The sequence below is a fragment of the Apium graveolens genome, chromosome 11, assembly GCF_009905375.1.
Source record: "Apium graveolens cultivar Ventura chromosome 11, ASM990537v1, whole genome shotgun sequence".
In the NCBI taxonomy this organism is placed as follows: domain Eukaryota; kingdom Viridiplantae; phylum Streptophyta; class Magnoliopsida; order Apiales; family Apiaceae; genus Apium; species Apium graveolens.
The window spans coordinates 94,943,598-94,962,586 of NC_133657.1; the positions used below are offsets into that span (position 1 = coordinate 94,943,598).

Sequence of the window (18,989 nt, forward strand, 5' to 3'; positions counted from 1 at the left end):
ATAACACTCTAACTAGAGGTACGACTTTATTTCTAAGCGTCCTTTCTTTTCGATCCAAAATTCGCACTGGTTGTTCCACATAGGACAAATCTGGTTGGATTTCCACTGGTTCCAACTCGATTACATGGCTCGTATCAGCATTATACTTCTTTAGAAGAGATACATGAAATACATTGTGCAGATGTTGCATTTGCGGAGGTAGCGCCAATTCATATGCCACTTTCCCAACTCGACGTAATACTTCAAATGGTCCTATATACCTAGGACTCAACTTTCCTTTCTTTCCGAATCGAGTTAAACCTTTCCAAGGAGATATCTTTAACAAGACCTTGTCTCCAGATTCGAATTGCACATCTTTATGTTCTTGATTTGCGTACTTCGCTTATCGATCTTGAGCTGCAATTAATCTCTTTTGAATCATTTCGACCTTTTCCTTCGTTTGTTGAACTAGCTCTGGGCCAATTAATTTGCGCTCACCAAGTTCATCCCAATAAGTAGGGGACCTACACTTTCTTCCATACAACGCTTCATAAGGCGGCATGCCAATACTCGCGTGATAACTGTTGTTGTAGGAAAACTCAATTAAGGGCAAATGATTGTCCCAATTTCCTTTGAAATCTATTGCACAGGTTCGCAACATATCTTCAATTGTCTGAATTGTCCTTTCACTTTGTCCGTCTGTCTGCGGATGATATTCCGTACTCATTTTCAACTTAGTTCCCAAATGATCATTGCATTGTCGCCAAAATCTCGAGTTAAACCTTGGGTCTCTATCGGACACGATAGATACAGGAACTCCATGACGCATCACAATCTCATCCAAATACAATTTGACCAACTTTTCCAATGAAAACCTTTCATTTATCGGAAAGAAATGCGCTGACTTCGTCAACCGATCGATTACCACCCAAATCGCATCATGATTTGACTTGGTTTTAGGTAATCCTACCACGAAATCCATCTCTATATGATCCCATTTCCATTCGGGTATGTCCAGTGGCTAAAGCAATCCGCTTGGCCTTTGATATTCCGCTTTGACTCTTTGGCACGTGTAACATTTACTTATCCATTCCGCAATTTCCTTTTTCATGTTTGGCCACCAATAACTTTCTTTTAAATCCTGGTACATCTTCGTACTCCCAGGGTGAATTGAAAATCTCGAGTTATGCGCTTTTTGTAAAATCTCGTGCTTTAGTTCCACGTCATTAGGTATCCAAATACGTGAATTAACACGATATATCCCTTTTCCATCATTTTGAGCTTTAATTTCTTCTCCCGTCAACTTATCCTTTTCACGATTCATCACTTGCTCTTGACAGCATCGAATCTTTTCCAAAATCTCGGGTTGAAACAACATTGCATATATAGCTTCACCTCCACATTCTGGAGTCTGCACCTCTATTTCCATCTTTTAAAAGTCCTTGATCAATCCTTCTGATGACGTTAACATATTCAACCTTTCCTTTCGACTTAAAGCATCAGCTACCACATTTGCCTTTCCAGGATGATAGTTTATCGCACAATCATAATCTTTGATCAATTCCAACCACCTTCTTTGTCGCATATTTAATTCTTTTTGAGTAAAGATATACTTTAAACTTTTATGATCCGTGTAAATCTCGCACTTTTCCCCGTCAAATAATACCTCCAAATCTTAAGGGCAAACACAATTGCTGCCAATTCCAAATCATGCATTGGATACTTTTGCTCGTGCAGCTTGAGTTGCCTTGACGCGTATCCTATTACCTTCCCGTGTTGCATTAACACGCATCCAAGTCCTTTATATGAAGCATCACTGAATATCACGAATTCCCCTTTATCATCTGGTAATACCAACACTGGGGCGGTTACAGTCTCTTCTTTAACTCTTGAAAACTATCCTCGCACCTTTTTGTCTAAAAAAACTTCTCGTTCTTTCTCGTCAACTTTGTCAACGGAACGACAATCTTAGAGAAATCTTGCACAAATCTCCTGTAATATCCGGTTAATCCCAGAAAACTTCTGACTTCCGTAGGAGTCTTGGGTCTTTCCCAATTCATTACAGCTTCTATCTTGGCTGGGTCCACTTTGATTCTTTCTTTATTAACTACATGACCAAGAAATTGCACTTCCTTTGGCTAAAATTCGCACTTTGAAAACTTAGCATACAGCTTCTCTTTTCGCAGAATTTCCAAGGAAATCCTCAAATGCTCCTTATGATCTTCTTCCGTCTTGGAGTAAATCAGTATATCGTCGATAAACACAATAACGAACTTATCCAAATACTGCTTGAACACTCTGTTCATAAGATCCATAAATGCAGCTGGCGCATTCGTCAAGCCAAATGACATTACCAAAAACTCATAATGTCCGTACCTCATTCGGAACGTTGTCTTGGGTATATCTTCCGCTTTGATCTTTAACTGATGATACCCAGACCTTAAATCAATCTTGGAGAAACACGAAGCTCCTTTTAACTGGTTAAACAAGTCATCGATCCGCGGTAGAGGGTATTTATTCTTGATCGTCAACTTATTCAGTTCGCGGTAATCAATGCACAACCTCATACTTCCATCCTTTTTCTTTACAAATAACACCGGTGCGCCCCACGGGGATACACTCGGTCGGATCACTCCTTTATCTAACAATTCTTGCAACTGGGCTGCCAATTCCTTCATCTCGACCGGCGCCAAGCGATAGGGAGCTTTTGACACTGGTTCCGTTCTTGGAGCCAAATCAATCGTAAACTCGATCTCTCTGTCTGGAGGTAGTCCAGGCAATTCATCAGGAAACACATCCGGAAAATCTCTTACTACCGGAATATCCTCGATCTTTACAAATTCTTTGTCCACGTCCACGACATGAGCCAAATAAACTTCGTATCCTTGACGTATTAATCTTCTTGCCTCAATAGCCGTTAGAAATTTCTTCTCCTGCCTCTTTCCTTTAAATATCACCTCTTCACCCTCCTTGGTTCTTAACTTCACCTTTTTACTTTTACATTCTATTTGCGCTTCATGGTTTTACAACCAATCCATTCCTAGTATGACCTCAAATTCTCCTAACTTAAAGGGAATTAAGTCAGCAGAAAAGTGCCGACCTTCTATAGTCACATCACATTCAAAACAAATCTTGCTAGCAATAACTTTCTCTTGATTGTCTACCTCTATAATCAAATTAGGTTCTAGAGGGTACGCAACACAATTTAACTTATCAAGAATACTTTCAGAGATAAAAGATCTAGTTGCTCCAGAATCCATCAAAACTTTTGCTTCTACTGAGTTTATAACAAGCATACCTGCTACCACGTCCACATCTTGCACCGTATCTTTTATCGTTATGTTAAAGGTCCTAGCTCTAGGTTGAGCTGATGGTGCTGGGAGAGACGGCGGTCCAACAATCCTGAGAACATTAGCCTTCTGAACAGGCTCCTTGCAATTCCTGGCCATATGGCCCATTTTACCACACTTGAAACAAGTCGAATCAGGCTTCCTCGCTCCACTTGGGCATTCTGAAGAGTAATGCCCCTTCTGGTTGCACTTAAAATACGTTATATCCAGCTTATTACACCTTCCCGGGTGTGTCTTTCCACAATTCCTGCATTCTTGAATCTGGGGTCTGCTATCCTTCCCCGGTTGTCCAGTTTTCTGGAAGCGGTTCTTCTGAGCTTCGTTGCCGGGTTTAAACTTCTGGAACTTTTGGTTCTGACCTCCACCATTCTTTCCAAACCTTCCTCTAAGCTTTAAGCTTCCTTGCTCTTGCTCAGAGCTTTCAAACTTCCTTTTTATTCCTTCATTTTCTCTTCTCGCTCACCTTCCACCATCATTGCTTTTTGAACCAAAGCAGCATAATTCTTGATCTCCAACATTGCTATTTGACTCCTAATCCACGACTTAAGTCCCTGTTGGAACTTCTTAGCCTTCTTCGCCTATGTATTCACGTACTCAGGTACAAATCTAGACAATTCTGAAAACTTCACTTCATATTCCACTATTGACATTTCCTCCTGTCTAAGATCCAGAAATTTCATTTCCAACTGGTCTTGCATATAGCTTGGCAAATACTTCTCCAGAAACATCTCGGTGAACTTCTCCCAAGATAAGTCTTTGCCTTCCAACAACACCTTTGAAGACTCCCACCAGAAACTTGCTTCATCTTTCAGGTAATAACTTGCATACTGAGCTTTCTTATTGTCCTTAACTTCTGCTAACTCAAAAGATTTTTCCATTTCTCTCAACCATGACTGAGCTTTAATCGGGTCTGGAAAACCTAAGAACTCTGGGGGATGAACAGATTGAAAGTATTTAAAGTTTCCAACTTTAGGGGCCACGGGTTGTTGCAAAAGCTGAGCAAGTCTGCTCATCATGGTGGTTTCTGGGTTTACTTCTGGGTCTTGGGTGGGAATTTCTTCTTCTTGATGATCTGGTGAGTTGGCCATTTCTTACAAACCTGATTGAGCAATTATTTAGCAATACAATGGCATGGCATATATATAACAACAGTTTCTATGAAATCTCTTTTGTGGGTTTTAAGTTTTACCCAATTTGCACATGCAATCCTATTACTACATAATTCGCATATCAGTGTTATTTTATCATGGCATAGAATAGGGTTTTATGAGCTTTAAACATGGTTATACGAAAACATGGTTGTATTTAAACATGGTATTGAGAACAGTTTATGAGATATTTAAGGTGCACAATGGAAAGCAAGACAATGGATTTATTCAAACAAAGGGTACATAAAGATAGTTCTGGCTATCATAGGTTCTGAAATAAGGTACAATAATATAGCAGGGTTAAACAGAGGAAAAACTGGAAAATATCCCCCTATCTACCCCTAACTTCCAACAACTACTACTACGATACAGATCTGAAATACAACAAAATAAATGAAAAAGGGATCCCGGCATCTGACCAAGTATCCCAAAGCCTACCGGCGCTGAAAAATAACAATCTACGGGCTCAACCAACAGTCCCGTTTAGTCATCTAGAATCTCTCTCAACACAACCAACATCCAGCGAATGATCTTATGCAGCCTCCGGGCCTCAGCATCAGCATCACTAGTGGATGGTCCCTCATCCAATCTCCTCTTGGAAACCTGCTCCACCATCTTCACCCGAACTCGCCACTCATCATCCATAACTGAAGCATTCTGCCTAGACTCTTTGGCTAGCCTATCCACCAAAGCTCCCAACTCAGGAATGCGGGAGTACACAAAGTCTCGATCCTGGGCTAACTTGCCACCAACACTGACAGGTACAGTCTTAGGCATCTCGGACTCTGGCTCAGGGGCAGGGGTCTCTGAATCTGGCCTCAAGGGTGAAATCTGCATAGGGATCTCACTACTCTCAGAAGGGTCCTCCTCTGGGTCTGAACTAACATACACAGGCTCCTCTGGAGAGGGTGGAATGGGGTCCACTGGGGTACCAGTCAAACTAATCTCTGAGTCTGAGTCACTACCACTACTAAGATCCTGAGAGAAAACACAAAACAGCAACCAAGAAATAATGTTAGGGTTAAATAAAGCTTCCAGCTAACTCACACCCTAACTCTAGTTTCTACTTCACCAATAAACACTTTCCTTAGACCATACCTAATAGTCTAACTCAACTCTAAATGAGTCGAACTCTCTCGTGATATAGAAATATTCCCAAAATACCCCTTTTTTAATCCTAACTTCTCTAAGGGATTAGATCATGTAGCTCTGATACCAACTTGTGACGCCCTCAATCTCGGGGTTAGAAAATGAGGACTCACACACCTCTAAACTAGAATTAAATAAGCATAAACCCTGATTAACTACTAACAGGATCAACAGGATAAAGTATGAGACAAGATTACAACTACCAATCATAAAATATAACTTACAAACCCAAAATATTATTAAATAAACAATATCGATTCAGGCTGGGAACCGACAGATAACCCATTGTATCTTTAAACACTTCTTTCTAGGCGCGAGCTCACTCATAAATACCACTACCTGCTCTGGCAACCGAAAGCCCTCAACACGGTAGGGACCATCAGGTACGCTCTTACGAGTAGTGCGCCTAAGCCTGGCCATCTTCTTGCTTAACTGCCATGGTTAGATTAAAATAAAACAAATAAGTATAAAACTCAGCAAGTAACTATATAGCAGTTCGAAAATATCAATTCACAATATGCTTTACCAATCTCAGGGCATTCTACTTTATTTGATCTAGGTGGCAGATTTCCAGCTTTTAGGATAAGGAAAGGTTTTGAAGGATAATGTGGGGCTTTCAAGAAACAAGGCTCAATGTAGGACGAAAGCCGACATTCATCACAAATCATTAAAGGATCAGAATAGATCTTTCAATAGAGGAAAGCAACAGTATTTCAGTATATGGAATCAATCATATGATCAACAAATGCAAGAATCAGGGTTCTCGAGCTTTAAGCTTCACATTGACATAATCAACACTTTTCAAAACAATATAAACCATTTCCATTTTCAAGAATCAATTTTACTGAACAGATAGTTTCAGTTCCCTTTTTAAATAATCATTTAGAACCCTTGATTGGATCACTTTATCTTTCCATTTCATTATATACGGGTGATCAGCCCGTACCGACCTCCATTTCGGTCTTTAAGGTACCAATCGGCATAATTTCAGCCTTAAGTTGGACTAGCTCCGCTAGCCTCTTACCATGACTGGACTAGTCCCACTAGCCTCTTACGTCCCAATCCAATCCATCAGGAATTCATTTGGAAAACCTTGAGTTGGAAAAATAACAAATAGGTTTTCTAAAATCCATTATAATCAGAGGATAATGGAGGGTTCAATATAATCCATGGCTTTATAGATAACTTGAACATAAAGGACAGATTATCAAAGGATTGAATCATTAAGCTTATCAATAACAGTTTATCAAGAATAAAGACAGGGTATCAATATCAGGGTTTCATAATTAAACAGTTCAATACTCTACATGGTATGAACAACATTCTCTTTATAACCATTTACACAAGTAATCAGAATTACTTGCCTGAATTTGCTTTCCTGAAGGTTGAACTACTTCCACCTAGTATATCCTTCCCTATCCAAGCCTGAATGCCCTCACGCTCCGAATCTACAATCAAAACCAAAACCTTAATCAGATTCTCAACTCTCGTTCCCGGAACGATCACTCAATACGATAACTCGATTATATCTTTGACTCGACTATACAATTATAGCTTATACACATAAGCACATAGCATATAGCATATCCCTTTCTCGTAACTTTTATATCTTATATACTTAACATTCAAAGCGTACTTGCTTAACCTTAGCTATTTCTCAAATCACACTAATATAACTCTTTTTCGACCATAGCTATCACTTATAGCTCTTAATAACAAACGATTTAATTTTCTTTTTCTTTTATTCCTTAATTCGAACCATACATACAAAACACAACCATATATATTCAATTTCGATCTCATATAATAAAGCACAACTAATGCAAATCACAAGAGTCATTTACGCACTTAAACTTCATCCTTTTTAATCAAAAATCCGAATCATAATCACATTAAAAATCAAAATCAACGCCTTCGTTTAATCATCAAAATTCGAACATAAACACCACCCCAATTTTTGTCATGCAATCAAGTTTCCACTAGCCATTAAGATAATTGACAAGACCAACTTAATTCCTCTTTTTTACTCCTAAGACCCATTTGGGTTTTTCCATAAATCAAACATGCAAGAATCAATTTTGACATGCAAGGTTATATATCACATTTCCCACTTGTTTTAATCCTTTACTAGATCATTCCATTCATTTAAACACCAAACCATGCATCACCTAGCGATTTTAACTTTAATTAACTCATTTAACCAACATGCATTCACTTAATCAACAAATTAATCCCTTTTAAACTCATTTTCCATTCGGCAAGAATCAAATTCACAACTCAAGGACTAAACATTGACATGCACAACTTGATCTTCTTTAAAACTAACATGCAATTAATATTTATGCTCAATAAGCTTAGTGTTTACTAAGATCAACTCATCAAATCCAATTCCTCATTTAAATTAGCAAAAAGCTGAAGTATAATCCAACATGAAAACTTTGATTTTTGATTTTTCTAAGCAACAATCACCTACACACATCTATTTACTTCCTAAAACAATCAATGGAATCATTTTATCAATCACATATTCGAGTTTCAACAAAAGAAACAAAACCCTTTTTCAAGCTTTCAAGAAACCATAACATGCAAAGCTAAAAATTCAAATTAGCATATCATAGAAACTCCACCGGCTCTCCTTGGATCATAGCCGGTGGTGGTCGAACTTGAGAGAGCCCATAACAGGTCTCCTCTCGAGTTTATGACCCCAAAAATTTCTTGAAATCACTCTTATAGTTATGTATCAAGAAATCATTTTCCTTGAACACCACCATAGTGACTAATCATCAAAACAGTTGCAAACACTTACATGCAAATGGAAATCGAGAAGTATACCGAAAATTAAGTCTAGAGGAAGCAATATTTTTGAGTTTGAGTAAAAGTTGAGGGTTGCATGCAAGTGACAGAGATGAGAGATGGAGAGAGCCGAGAGAGAGAGTGAGAGTGTTCGAGAGAGAGAGTGAAAGAAAGAAAGAAAAAGAGAGAAAGGGAAATGGGGTGCACGGGAGGAAAAAGAAAAAAAGGGGGGCAAATGGATTTATATACTACCAAAGTAAGGGCAATCTTGTAATTCACTGATTCCTTTTTATGCTCATTGTCCCTTTTCTTTTTACTCAAATGCAATAAAAATTAGATATAAAATATTTCTCTCTTAGAAAGTCGAAAATTATTACAAGTAACGATTTTAACACGTAGATCTCGAAATTAGCTTTTTAACCATTACTCATAATAGATTTTTGAGCAGACGGTTGATTTTATATGAATTTCGCAAGCTCGCATTAATAATAACATTTTCAACATAAAATCAATTTAAAAATGCAAAGACCATCAAATAAATCCACTCATCATTTTTAAAAAGTCTCTGGGACTACTAAGAAAATATCAGAACAAATCCCATGTTTTTATCTTACTCGGATGATTTTATAAAAATGCACGAAAGTTAATTAAACCTTTATTTAAATCACATAATCCCTAAAAAAATGTCACAGAACATATAGTCATGCACACAGACAACAATCTCACATATATAATCACATAACGACTCAGGGCTGATCATAGAATTTATCCTTCTTTAATCTTTATCCTTTTCTACACGTACTGGGTCACGTTCAACCTGACGGCCCGACGCTCAGCGTTTCGATTACGCTTCGCATTATCATTATCAATCGACACGTCACTTAGGACGAAATACTTTATTTAAACATTCATTTCATAATTCACATTTTATATTCTTTAACTCCTTATTAGGACAGGTTCCGTTCTACCTGACGGCTCGACACCACAGCTTAACTTCTAAGCTGACTCTTTAAATTGGAACGTTTTGATTTACGCTCCTATATTCTAATATACAGAAAAGACAATTAATCATCACTTAGTCACATAATTATAATCACATCACATAACACATACTTTATTGACTTAATTACGTCGCAAAATTCTCAGTCGTCACAATAGCTTTTGGCCCACAAGGCGCCTCTAGAAGCTGCATCGAGCATGGGCCGAGATTGGGCCTCCAAACCATTGTAGAAACCAGTGATCACCATCTAGTCAGGCATACCATGATGTGGACACTTTCTCAACATCTCCTTGTAGTGCTTCCAAGCCTCGCACATAGCTTCTCCTTGTTGCTGTGCAAACTGCGTAAGAGCACTCCTCATAGCTGCAGTTTTGGCCATCGGATAGAACTTCACCAGAAACTTTTGTGCAAGATCTTCCCAAGTAGTGATGGACCCAGCTGGCAAAGAATGTAACCAATCCTTACCTTTGTCCCTCAGAAAGAATGGAAAAAGCCTCAGCTTGATAGCCTCATCAGTAACACCATTATATTTGAAAGTACTACAGATCTCGATAAAATTCATGATATGCATGGTGGGATCTTCAGTCGCAGCACCTCCGAAAGAAAAAGAATTCTGCACCATCTAAATAGTGCCTAGCTTGATTTCAAAATTATTGGTCTGAATAGCCGGATGAATGATGCTTGACTGAATGTCATTAATTTTAGGCCGAGAAAAGTCCATAAGAGCTGGATCAGCTTGAACTATACGATCACCCATTATTTCAGGTTCTTTCTTTTCACTCTCTTTATCCGACTCTTCAAAAACTATCTTTTCCGAAAAGTCAAGAGATGTATCTGTCTCCTCAGCTTTATCCAGATTTCTCTTGCGAGTGTGAGATCGTGTTTGCATAAACGCTCGCTAGAGTACCTGAAACACAACCGGAAGCAGTAAATAACAAGTCTTAATCAATGAATCCTAATGACCACTGATGGCAAGTACATAAACTAAACAAATTAACACCGAGTCCCCGGCAGCGGCGCCAAAAACTTGTTAGGCACAAAGCATGCGCTAAAAAATCATGCAAGTATACGCGTTCACAAGTAATATAGAATGATTTCTAGTTCGTTCCCACAAAGACTCTAATTAATTATATCTAATTAACACTTACTCACCAATGTATGATTATTCTTCAATGTCAGGACAATAACAATTAAGATTGGATAACTAATATTAACTACGAGAATTAAACACTTGAATTAACAATATTAAACACACATGAGATTCTGACTTCATTACTACTTCATTCAATAGTTATTGTCATTAACCTTAGCATGTAATGGTGATGATATTAATTGAACAACACGAAATTGATAAATGCCAACTTTCGTTGTACGAATACCATTCTACCAAGCATTCACAATTAGGATAGAAGTTGAATAGGCATCAATTATGTTGAGACCCTATATGTTTACAGAATTTGACAACATAACGATTTAAGCGCAAGTTATTCATTATGATTACACAGGGCAAGTAAAATGGTTAGAGTTACCCACTAATCATGCATACAATACATGAACCTATGCTAGCATGGCAAGTTCTAAATCTCAAGATTCACTGTCGCTTCACAAGAGATTAACAGGCTATCTTACATGTTCGCGACGCACATAAGACGAATAAGCACAAAATATGCTAGATATCATATAATCACCACATACTAAGGTATTAAACAATTAACTAAAGAAATCCATAGTAAATCCGCTCGGATCCCATGATCACGATTAGCCCATAATAGAACTCATCGTCACAAATGGATTCATATGAAAGCATGATAATAACAAAATGATATAAACTAATAAAAATACTTAATAAATAATGAAGTACATCATAAGAGTATTAAGGTTCAAAGTATAAAGAAAACTAGCATCCACAGTTACAACGAATTAAAAGAATCACAAGATAAATGTATGCTTCCTCTTCTTCGTTGTTGCGTGCTAAAACGGTCTTCTCAATCTTCTTGCCTTCGATCTTGATTATCTCCTCTGTTATGAGGAAAACGTCTTCCCATAAGGTTTATATAATACCCCAAGAGAACCAGCGCTAACAGAAGCCCAATTGGACTCGAATTAAAAAAATCCAGATTCTAAATTTACGCACGCAGGTGGTCGCTGCTGTCTCCAGGCGGGCGCCTGCTGGCGCGCGGCCGCCTGCTCTCTCCAGGTGCGCGCCTGCTACCCTTCTGAAAAATTCCTTGATTTACTTCTATTTTTGCTGATTTCTTCGCTCATCTCCCATAGACTGATTCCAAGCACTTCCTAAAGCTTTATTTGATGAAAACCACCTATCTAAGCAAGTTATACCCTGAAATGCAAAAATACTAGAAAACACGTCAAATACACAAAATACTCGAGTTTAAAACACCAATTCAAGTCGTTATGAGACGTTCTAAGTGGTATAAAATGCCACTTATCAGGGTCGTCCAGAAGTGAATCAGAGCTTAAATAAATGGAACTCGGTTTTCGAATAATTCTCGTAGGAGGTAGTACACGAGGTATGGAGGAAAAGTTGAGGTGGACCGTTTTTAGGATATCTTTTCATAGTTTGTCCCTAGGGATTTGTAAAATTGGATACGCAATTATTTGGGGCCGTCCGGAAGTGAATCGGAGCTGTGACAAATGGAACTCGGTTTTTAAAAAAATTCTTGTAGGGGTTAGTACACGAGGTATGGAAGAAACATTGAGGCGGCCTGGTTTTGGGATAACTTTTTATAATTTTTCCCTGTGTATTTAGAAAATTACGTACGCATTTATTTGGAGTATTCCGGAAGTAAATCAAAGCTGTAACAAATGGAACTCATTTTTTGAATAATTCTTGTAAGAGGTATTACATAAGGTATGGAGGAAAAGTTGAGGCGGCCCGTTTTAAGAATATATTTTCATAATTTGTCGCTATGAATTTATAAAATTGCATACGCATTTATTTTGGGTCATCTGAGTGAATGGGAGTTGAAATGAAAGGAACTCATTTTTTAAGAATTCTCATAGGGGCAGTACACGAGGTATGGAGGAAAAATTTAGGCGGACTATTTGTGGTTTATCTTTTCATAATTTGTTCCTATGGATGTATAAAATTGCATAATCATTTATTTGGGGTCGTGCGGAACTGAATCGGAGGTGAAAAAAAAGAGCTCGGTTTTCGAACAATTCTCGTAGGAGGTAGTACACGAGGTTTGGAGGAAAATTTGAGGCGGCCCTTTTTGGGATATATTTTCATAATTTTTCCGTTTCGATAAAATTGCATATGCAATTATTTGGGGTCATCCGGAAGTGAATCGGAGCTGAAACGAATGGAACTCATTTTCGAACAATTCTCGTAGGGGGTAGTACACGAGTTATGCAGGAAAAATTAAGACGACCCATTTTTTAGATATCTTTTCATAATTTGTCCCTATTGATTTATAAAATTGCATACTCATTTATTTGGGGTCGTCCGGAAGTGAATCAGAGCTAAAACAAATGGAACTCGGTTTTCCAACAATTCTCGTACAAGTTCTGCAGAAAAAATTTATGCGGCCCATTTTTAGATATATTTTCATAATTTGTCCCTATGGATTTATAAAATTGCATACTCATTTGTTTGGGGTCTTCCGGAAGTGAATCGGAGCAGAAACAAATGGAACTCAATTTTTGAACAATTCTCGTAGGAGGTAGTACACGAGGTCTGTAGAAAAGGTTGGGGCGGTCCATTTTTGGGATATCTTTTCATAATTTGTCCCTATGGATAAAATTTCATATGCATTTATTTGGGGTCATCCCTAAGTGAATCGGAGCTATAATGAATGGAACTCAGTTTCGTACATGAGGTATGAAGGAAAAATTAAGGCGGCCTATTTTTGGGATATATTTTTATAATTTTTCCCTATGGATTTATAAAATTGCATAAGCATTTATTTGAGGTCTTCCGGAAGTGAATCGGAGCTGAAACATATGGAACTTGGTTTTCTAATAATTCTCGTAGGAGGTGGTACATGAGGTATGGAGGAAAAATTGTGGCGACCCATTTGTGGGATATTTTTTTATAGTTTATCCCTATGGATTTATAAAATTGCATACGCATTTATTTGGGGTCGTACATAAGTGAATTAGAGCTGAAACAAATGGAACTCGGTTTTCCAACAATTCTCTTAGGGGGTAGTACATGAGTTCTGCAGAAAAAATTTAGGCGGCCCATTTTCCGGGTATCTTTTCTTAAATTATCCCTATGGATTTATAAAATTGCATTCACGTTTATTTGGGGTCGTCCAGAAGTGAATCGGGGCTGAAATAAATGGAACTCATTTTCGAACAATTCTCGTATGGGATAGTACACAAGTTAAGGAGAGAACATCGAGGCGGCCTTTTTTCAGGTATCTTTTCATAGAATGTCCTAGTGGATTTATAAAATTGCACACGCATTTGGGGTCTTCCGGAAGTGAATCGGAGTTGAAATAAATGAAACTCGGTTTTCGAACAATTCTCGTAGGAGGTAGTACACGAGGTATGGAGGAAAATTTGAGGCGGGCCATTTTTGGGATATCTTTTCATAATTTGTCCTTATAGATTTATAAAATTGCATACACATTTATTTAGGGTTGTCTGAAAATAAATCGGAGCTGAAACAAATAGAACTCGGTTTTCGAACAATTCTCGTAGAAGGTATTACACGGGTTATACAGGAAACGTTGAGGCGGTCCGTTTTTGGGATATCTTTTGATAATTTTTCCCTATGAATTTATAAAATTGCATAAGCATTTATTTGGGGTCATATGGAAGTGAATCGGAACTAAAACGAATGAACTCATTTTCGAACAATTCTCATAGGGGGTAGTACACGAGGTATGGAGGAAAAATTGAGGCGGTTTGTTGTTGGGATATCTTTTCATAATATGTCTCTATGGATTTATAAAATTGCATACGTATTTATTTGGGGTCGTCTGGAAGTGAATCGGAGCTGAAACAAATGGAACTCGATTTTCCAACAATTCTCGTAGGAAGTACACGGGGTATGGAGGAAAAGTTGAGGCATCCTTTTTTTGGGATATATTTTCATAATTTTTTCCTATGGATTTATAAAATTGCATATTCATTTATTTGGGGACATCCGGAAATGAATCGGAACTAAAACGAATGGAACTCGTTTTTTGAACAATTCTCATAGGGGGTGGTACACGAGTTAAGGATAAAAAATTAAGACGACCTGTTTTTGGGATATCTTTTCATAATTTGTCCCTATGTATTTATAAAATTGTATAAGCATTTATATGGGTTCGTCCGGGAGTGAATCGGAGCTGGAACAAATGGAACTCGGTTTTCGAACAATTCTCGTAGGAGGTAGTACACGAGATATGGAGTAAAAGTTGAGTCGACCCGTTTTGGGGTATCTTTTAATAATTTTTCCCTATCTATTTATAAAATTGCATACGCATTTATTTGGGGTCGTCCAGAAGTGAATTGGAGCTGAAATAAATAGAACTCGGTTTTCGAACAATTCTCATAGGTAGTCCACAAGGTATGGAGGAAACGTTTAGCCGACCCGTTTTTTGGATATCTTTTTATAATTTGTTCATATAAATTTATAAAATTGCTTACGAATTTATTTGGGCTCGTCCGGAAGTGAATCAGAGCTGAAATAAATGGAACACGATTTTCGAACAATTCTCTTAGGGCTGTCTTATTTAAGAAAATTTAGAACGATTTGTATGCATTTTGGGAATAGAAACATTCCATCTTTTTATGGACAAACATATCATCTTTTGAATAAAAAACAATAATTTTTTTGAATGACTCATCTTCGTTATTATAATAAAATCAAATGCAAACAAGTTTCACTTTATCACTGAAATATAAAAATCAAATGCGAAAAACAAAACTTTTATTTCTCAGATCATAGTAAGATAATATGCATCATTATGTGAGTACATTAAAATAATTCTATTATTAATAGACTTTATAGTGATTATACATAGTTAGAAAAAGAAATCATAATGATCAATTATACAAAAATATTATTACCTTAATTTTTTCACTATTTATATATCTCTTTGGAAAAATACCTAAATTTTTGTACTAATTAATAAATAACTGACACGTTAAACTTGTAATTAGCCAGACTATTGTAACCATGTGTCAAACCAAAATTGCAAGATTGATATAAGTAGCCTACTAAACTTCTATGATTCATCCTGTGTGTTATTTTCCCAAAATTGTATAACATTCAAAATTAGATCAAAAACAAGCATAAGCTAAAGCTACAAGCTCCACGGATTGATTGCCATTTACCTTTGTTTACATGTAACTCTAAGTCTAACTATAAACATGTATAATATGATTGGTAGCTGTACCATAAACTCCAAAAACAAAAAAAAAACAAAAAAGTAGAGGTCTGCGTCCTAAACTTGTCTATTCATCTGTGCCAGAGAGTCTCACCATACCAATAACATGGTGCAGAATAAGGTCACACATGGGATGACAATCACTGCTACAGGTAGCATCTTCGGGAAGGGCCCTTGGCCAAAAAACCCTACTGCGCGTTGGACGCACCAGCAGGACCACCATATCCAGAACTTGCACCACTAAAACTTCCATAGCTACTACCACCGATACAAGCAGAACCATACCAATAACCTGGTGCAGAATAACTTTGAAACCCATGACCACACATGAGATGGCAACCACTGCTACAGGTAGCATCTTCAGGAAGGGCCCTTTCAACTTCCACTTGTTTACCTTTTAAATCATTAAAAGACTTATGCGAAACCCAGTCAAAATCATCTTCAGAGCTCAAAGACCCTGCCTCACTCAATTTTTGAGGTAAACCTGAAACAAAGAATTTTCTTTTCTTGCTATTCTCAGCATCACGATATTTTCCACCGTCAGTGTGTTTCTTAGATTTTGAAACCTGTTCTTCCTTTTTAGACCTGGTCCTAGCCTCAACCTAGATAGAATAGTGATGGTTACCAAAAACGAACATACAGTAAAAATACAAAACACAAAAAACAATAATGATATAAAATTGAACATCTTCCTAACTTAAGTGAAACATAGATCAAAAGTATCAGTAAGATCATAGTTTCGTCATACAAACTAAACAAAGGTAGAGCTATAAAATGCAACCAAGGTCATACAGTAATGCTAGTTCAAGCATCAGAAAATAAAGTTAGGTGGTTACGTTGGTGGTCTTACGTGGATTGTGTATGCAAAGACGAGAATGTTTGCAAATGTGTCAGAGAATGATACAATATAATAGACAGGTGAGACGTGCATATTCATAGTACCAGCCTTCTGAGACCTTAATGAAGTAGGTGGCGGTTCTGTGAAATTGAAATTTTCAGTTGAGACTTTTATCACAATTTTTTTATAGCTATATAAGACTATTGTATTAAAATAAATAGACATGAATACATGCACAAGGCATACAAAAATATAAATACTGCATGGACAACTCCTATTAAAATTCAGTATCAATTATGTAACTACAAACAAACAAATTTGTGATATATAGTATAATGCGAAAATATCCAGTAAAGACAGTAATTTTAATGTGGAAATACCTTCAGCTGTTCAATTTTTGGTGAGATAAGGCTCTCACTATAAACATCAGCTTCAATACACCCACCAAAATTGTTAATATGAAGTACCTTGATCTCATTGTTCTTTGGGGTGTACACTATCATTTGAGAACCGAATTCGAGTAAAATCTCACCATTTGTTGACATGAATATTGGAATGATGAAGGTCCATTGGTGTACGGAATGGTAAATAATTTCGTCCACGAGTCTAATGAAGTGGTCAGCAGCCAACAGTCAGCATTGCTGGTCTCGTAGTTGCACAGTATCGAGAGACATTGCTTTAGAACCCCTAAGTTAAATCATAATCATTTCCAGGAAACTTGGGTGGCATAATTTCGCTATATGTTTCATTTTCTACATTAAATGACACAATGACCCAAGGCTCATTAGTATCAAATACCACTCCGAGATTAAAAACAGGTTTCTTACTAGCAAGCCAATTCAAAGATCCATTTACGAATTTTCCTGAATTATAAAAAGGAGATCCAAACGGAAAATCGGAAAGCCTCTGCCAACCCTCACCCTTACATACCTTTGTTTGAGTAACAAATTCCAAAACTTCATCACATGATGTGCACAAACAAACAACAAGAAATTTGTTTATGGATTCTGAATATGCAAACCCATAGACTTCATAACTCCCAGAAACCCCTCTACTAGAATTAGACAACTTCTCAGACTCTTTAGTGCAAGGATTCCATAGAATGATAGAACCATCATCAAAAGACAAACAGCTAACACCTCTACAACAACCAACAAGTATACCTTCAACATGGCTATTTCTCACAGGGGAAGGAAGATCATAACTAGTTGAAATTGCATTATCAAACAAAGAGTAAAGATACATAGTTTGTGCATTGAAAAAGGGAGTTTTGCACCTTACAAGAAGATGTGAATCGTCTTCTTTCCATAACAAAGTATGGGCTCTGATGAAATCAGAACTACAAATCAATCTCATCCAAGATTTACAAATAGCCCTCAATTTCAACAAGATACTGGCAGGTATCAAAAGGAGAATCACATACACAATTTCTTGAGGAAGCTCACAGCTGTTCTTGCTTCTTTTCCTTCTTTTGCTTCTGTGCCCTCTCTCCATTTTAATCAAAGAATTTATTTCGCTGTTTGGGTATTTCAATTGGGTAAGGATTTCAATTTTAGGGTTAAGATTGGAATCAAGAAGACAAGAAGTATGGGATTTTCAAATTTGGGTGTTTGTGAATGTAACGGGCAAACAACTCTGCATTTAGTATTTCAATTTTCAATTTTATATTTTTATCAGCCAATTTAAAGGTTTTCTATATTAATTTTTGTTGCACTCTGCCGAATAATAGGTTCAGTTTCATATTTTTATTTATTTATAAAATAAAATTTTAAATATTAAACCCAACTCAAAAAAGGTATGAAATTTGTACCGTTTTAGATAAAAACCCGATTCAATCAGAGTAAACTGAAATGAATCTGATTTAGAGCTGATTTATTCAATTTTTAATTTAAATTTGAATAAAATTTTAAATTATCTAATAGTTTATTGAATTAAAAAAAATTAAGTACGATTCCGAATAAAATTATATATTTTTACACCAAAATACGAAAAAGTATTTGAAAGTACATATCATTTGCCAGCAATTGTTGGCTCAGTTAAGTTAGTTAAAGAGAGTATAATTGTCCTCTTGATCACATGTTCGAATTCCATGTAAGGAGAATTTATAATTTTGCTTCCTGAACTAGAGTCTGTCGCTTAAGTGCGGTTTATCTTGGTTCACGTAATTTGCAGGATATTGCGTGAGCCAGTGGGATTTACTCTGTGCACACCCGAAGGGTAGCGGCTGCGGGTTTCCTACGATTAAAAAAAAGGACATATCATATTTATTTGTTTTATAAAATATTAATTTTAAATTATAATAAATATGAATTTAAGTAACATATATTTTTTCTTATATATGTGCAATTTGCAATATATTGTGAAAGATATATTTTTAAAAAACAG

The 18,989-nt window shown here is 36.8% G+C and overlaps 2 protein-coding genes across 2 annotated transcripts; both read right to left on the reverse strand.

Annotated features, from left to right (window-relative positions):
* Nucleotides 1–15,694: 15,694 nt before the first annotated feature.
* On the reverse strand, nucleotides 15,695–18,229 carry LOC141697867 (uncharacterized). Its single transcript, XM_074502422.1, has 2 exons — nucleotides 16,985–18,229; nucleotides 15,695–16,368 (listed from the first exon to the last, which is right to left on the reverse strand). Exons 1-2 carry the CDS (start codon nucleotides 17,147–17,149, stop codon nucleotides 15,955–15,957), a joined length of 579 nt encoding a protein of 192 aa, XP_074358523.1. The 5' UTR covers nucleotides 17,150–18,229; the 3' UTR covers nucleotides 15,695–15,954.
* LOC141695707 (F-box/kelch-repeat protein At3g06240-like) lies at nucleotides 17,292–18,098 on the reverse strand. The gene has a single exon (XM_074499934.1). It carries the CDS (start codon nucleotides 18,096–18,098, stop codon nucleotides 17,292–17,294), a length of 807 nt encoding a protein of 268 aa, XP_074356035.1.
* Nucleotides 18,230–18,989: the final 760 nt, after the last annotated feature.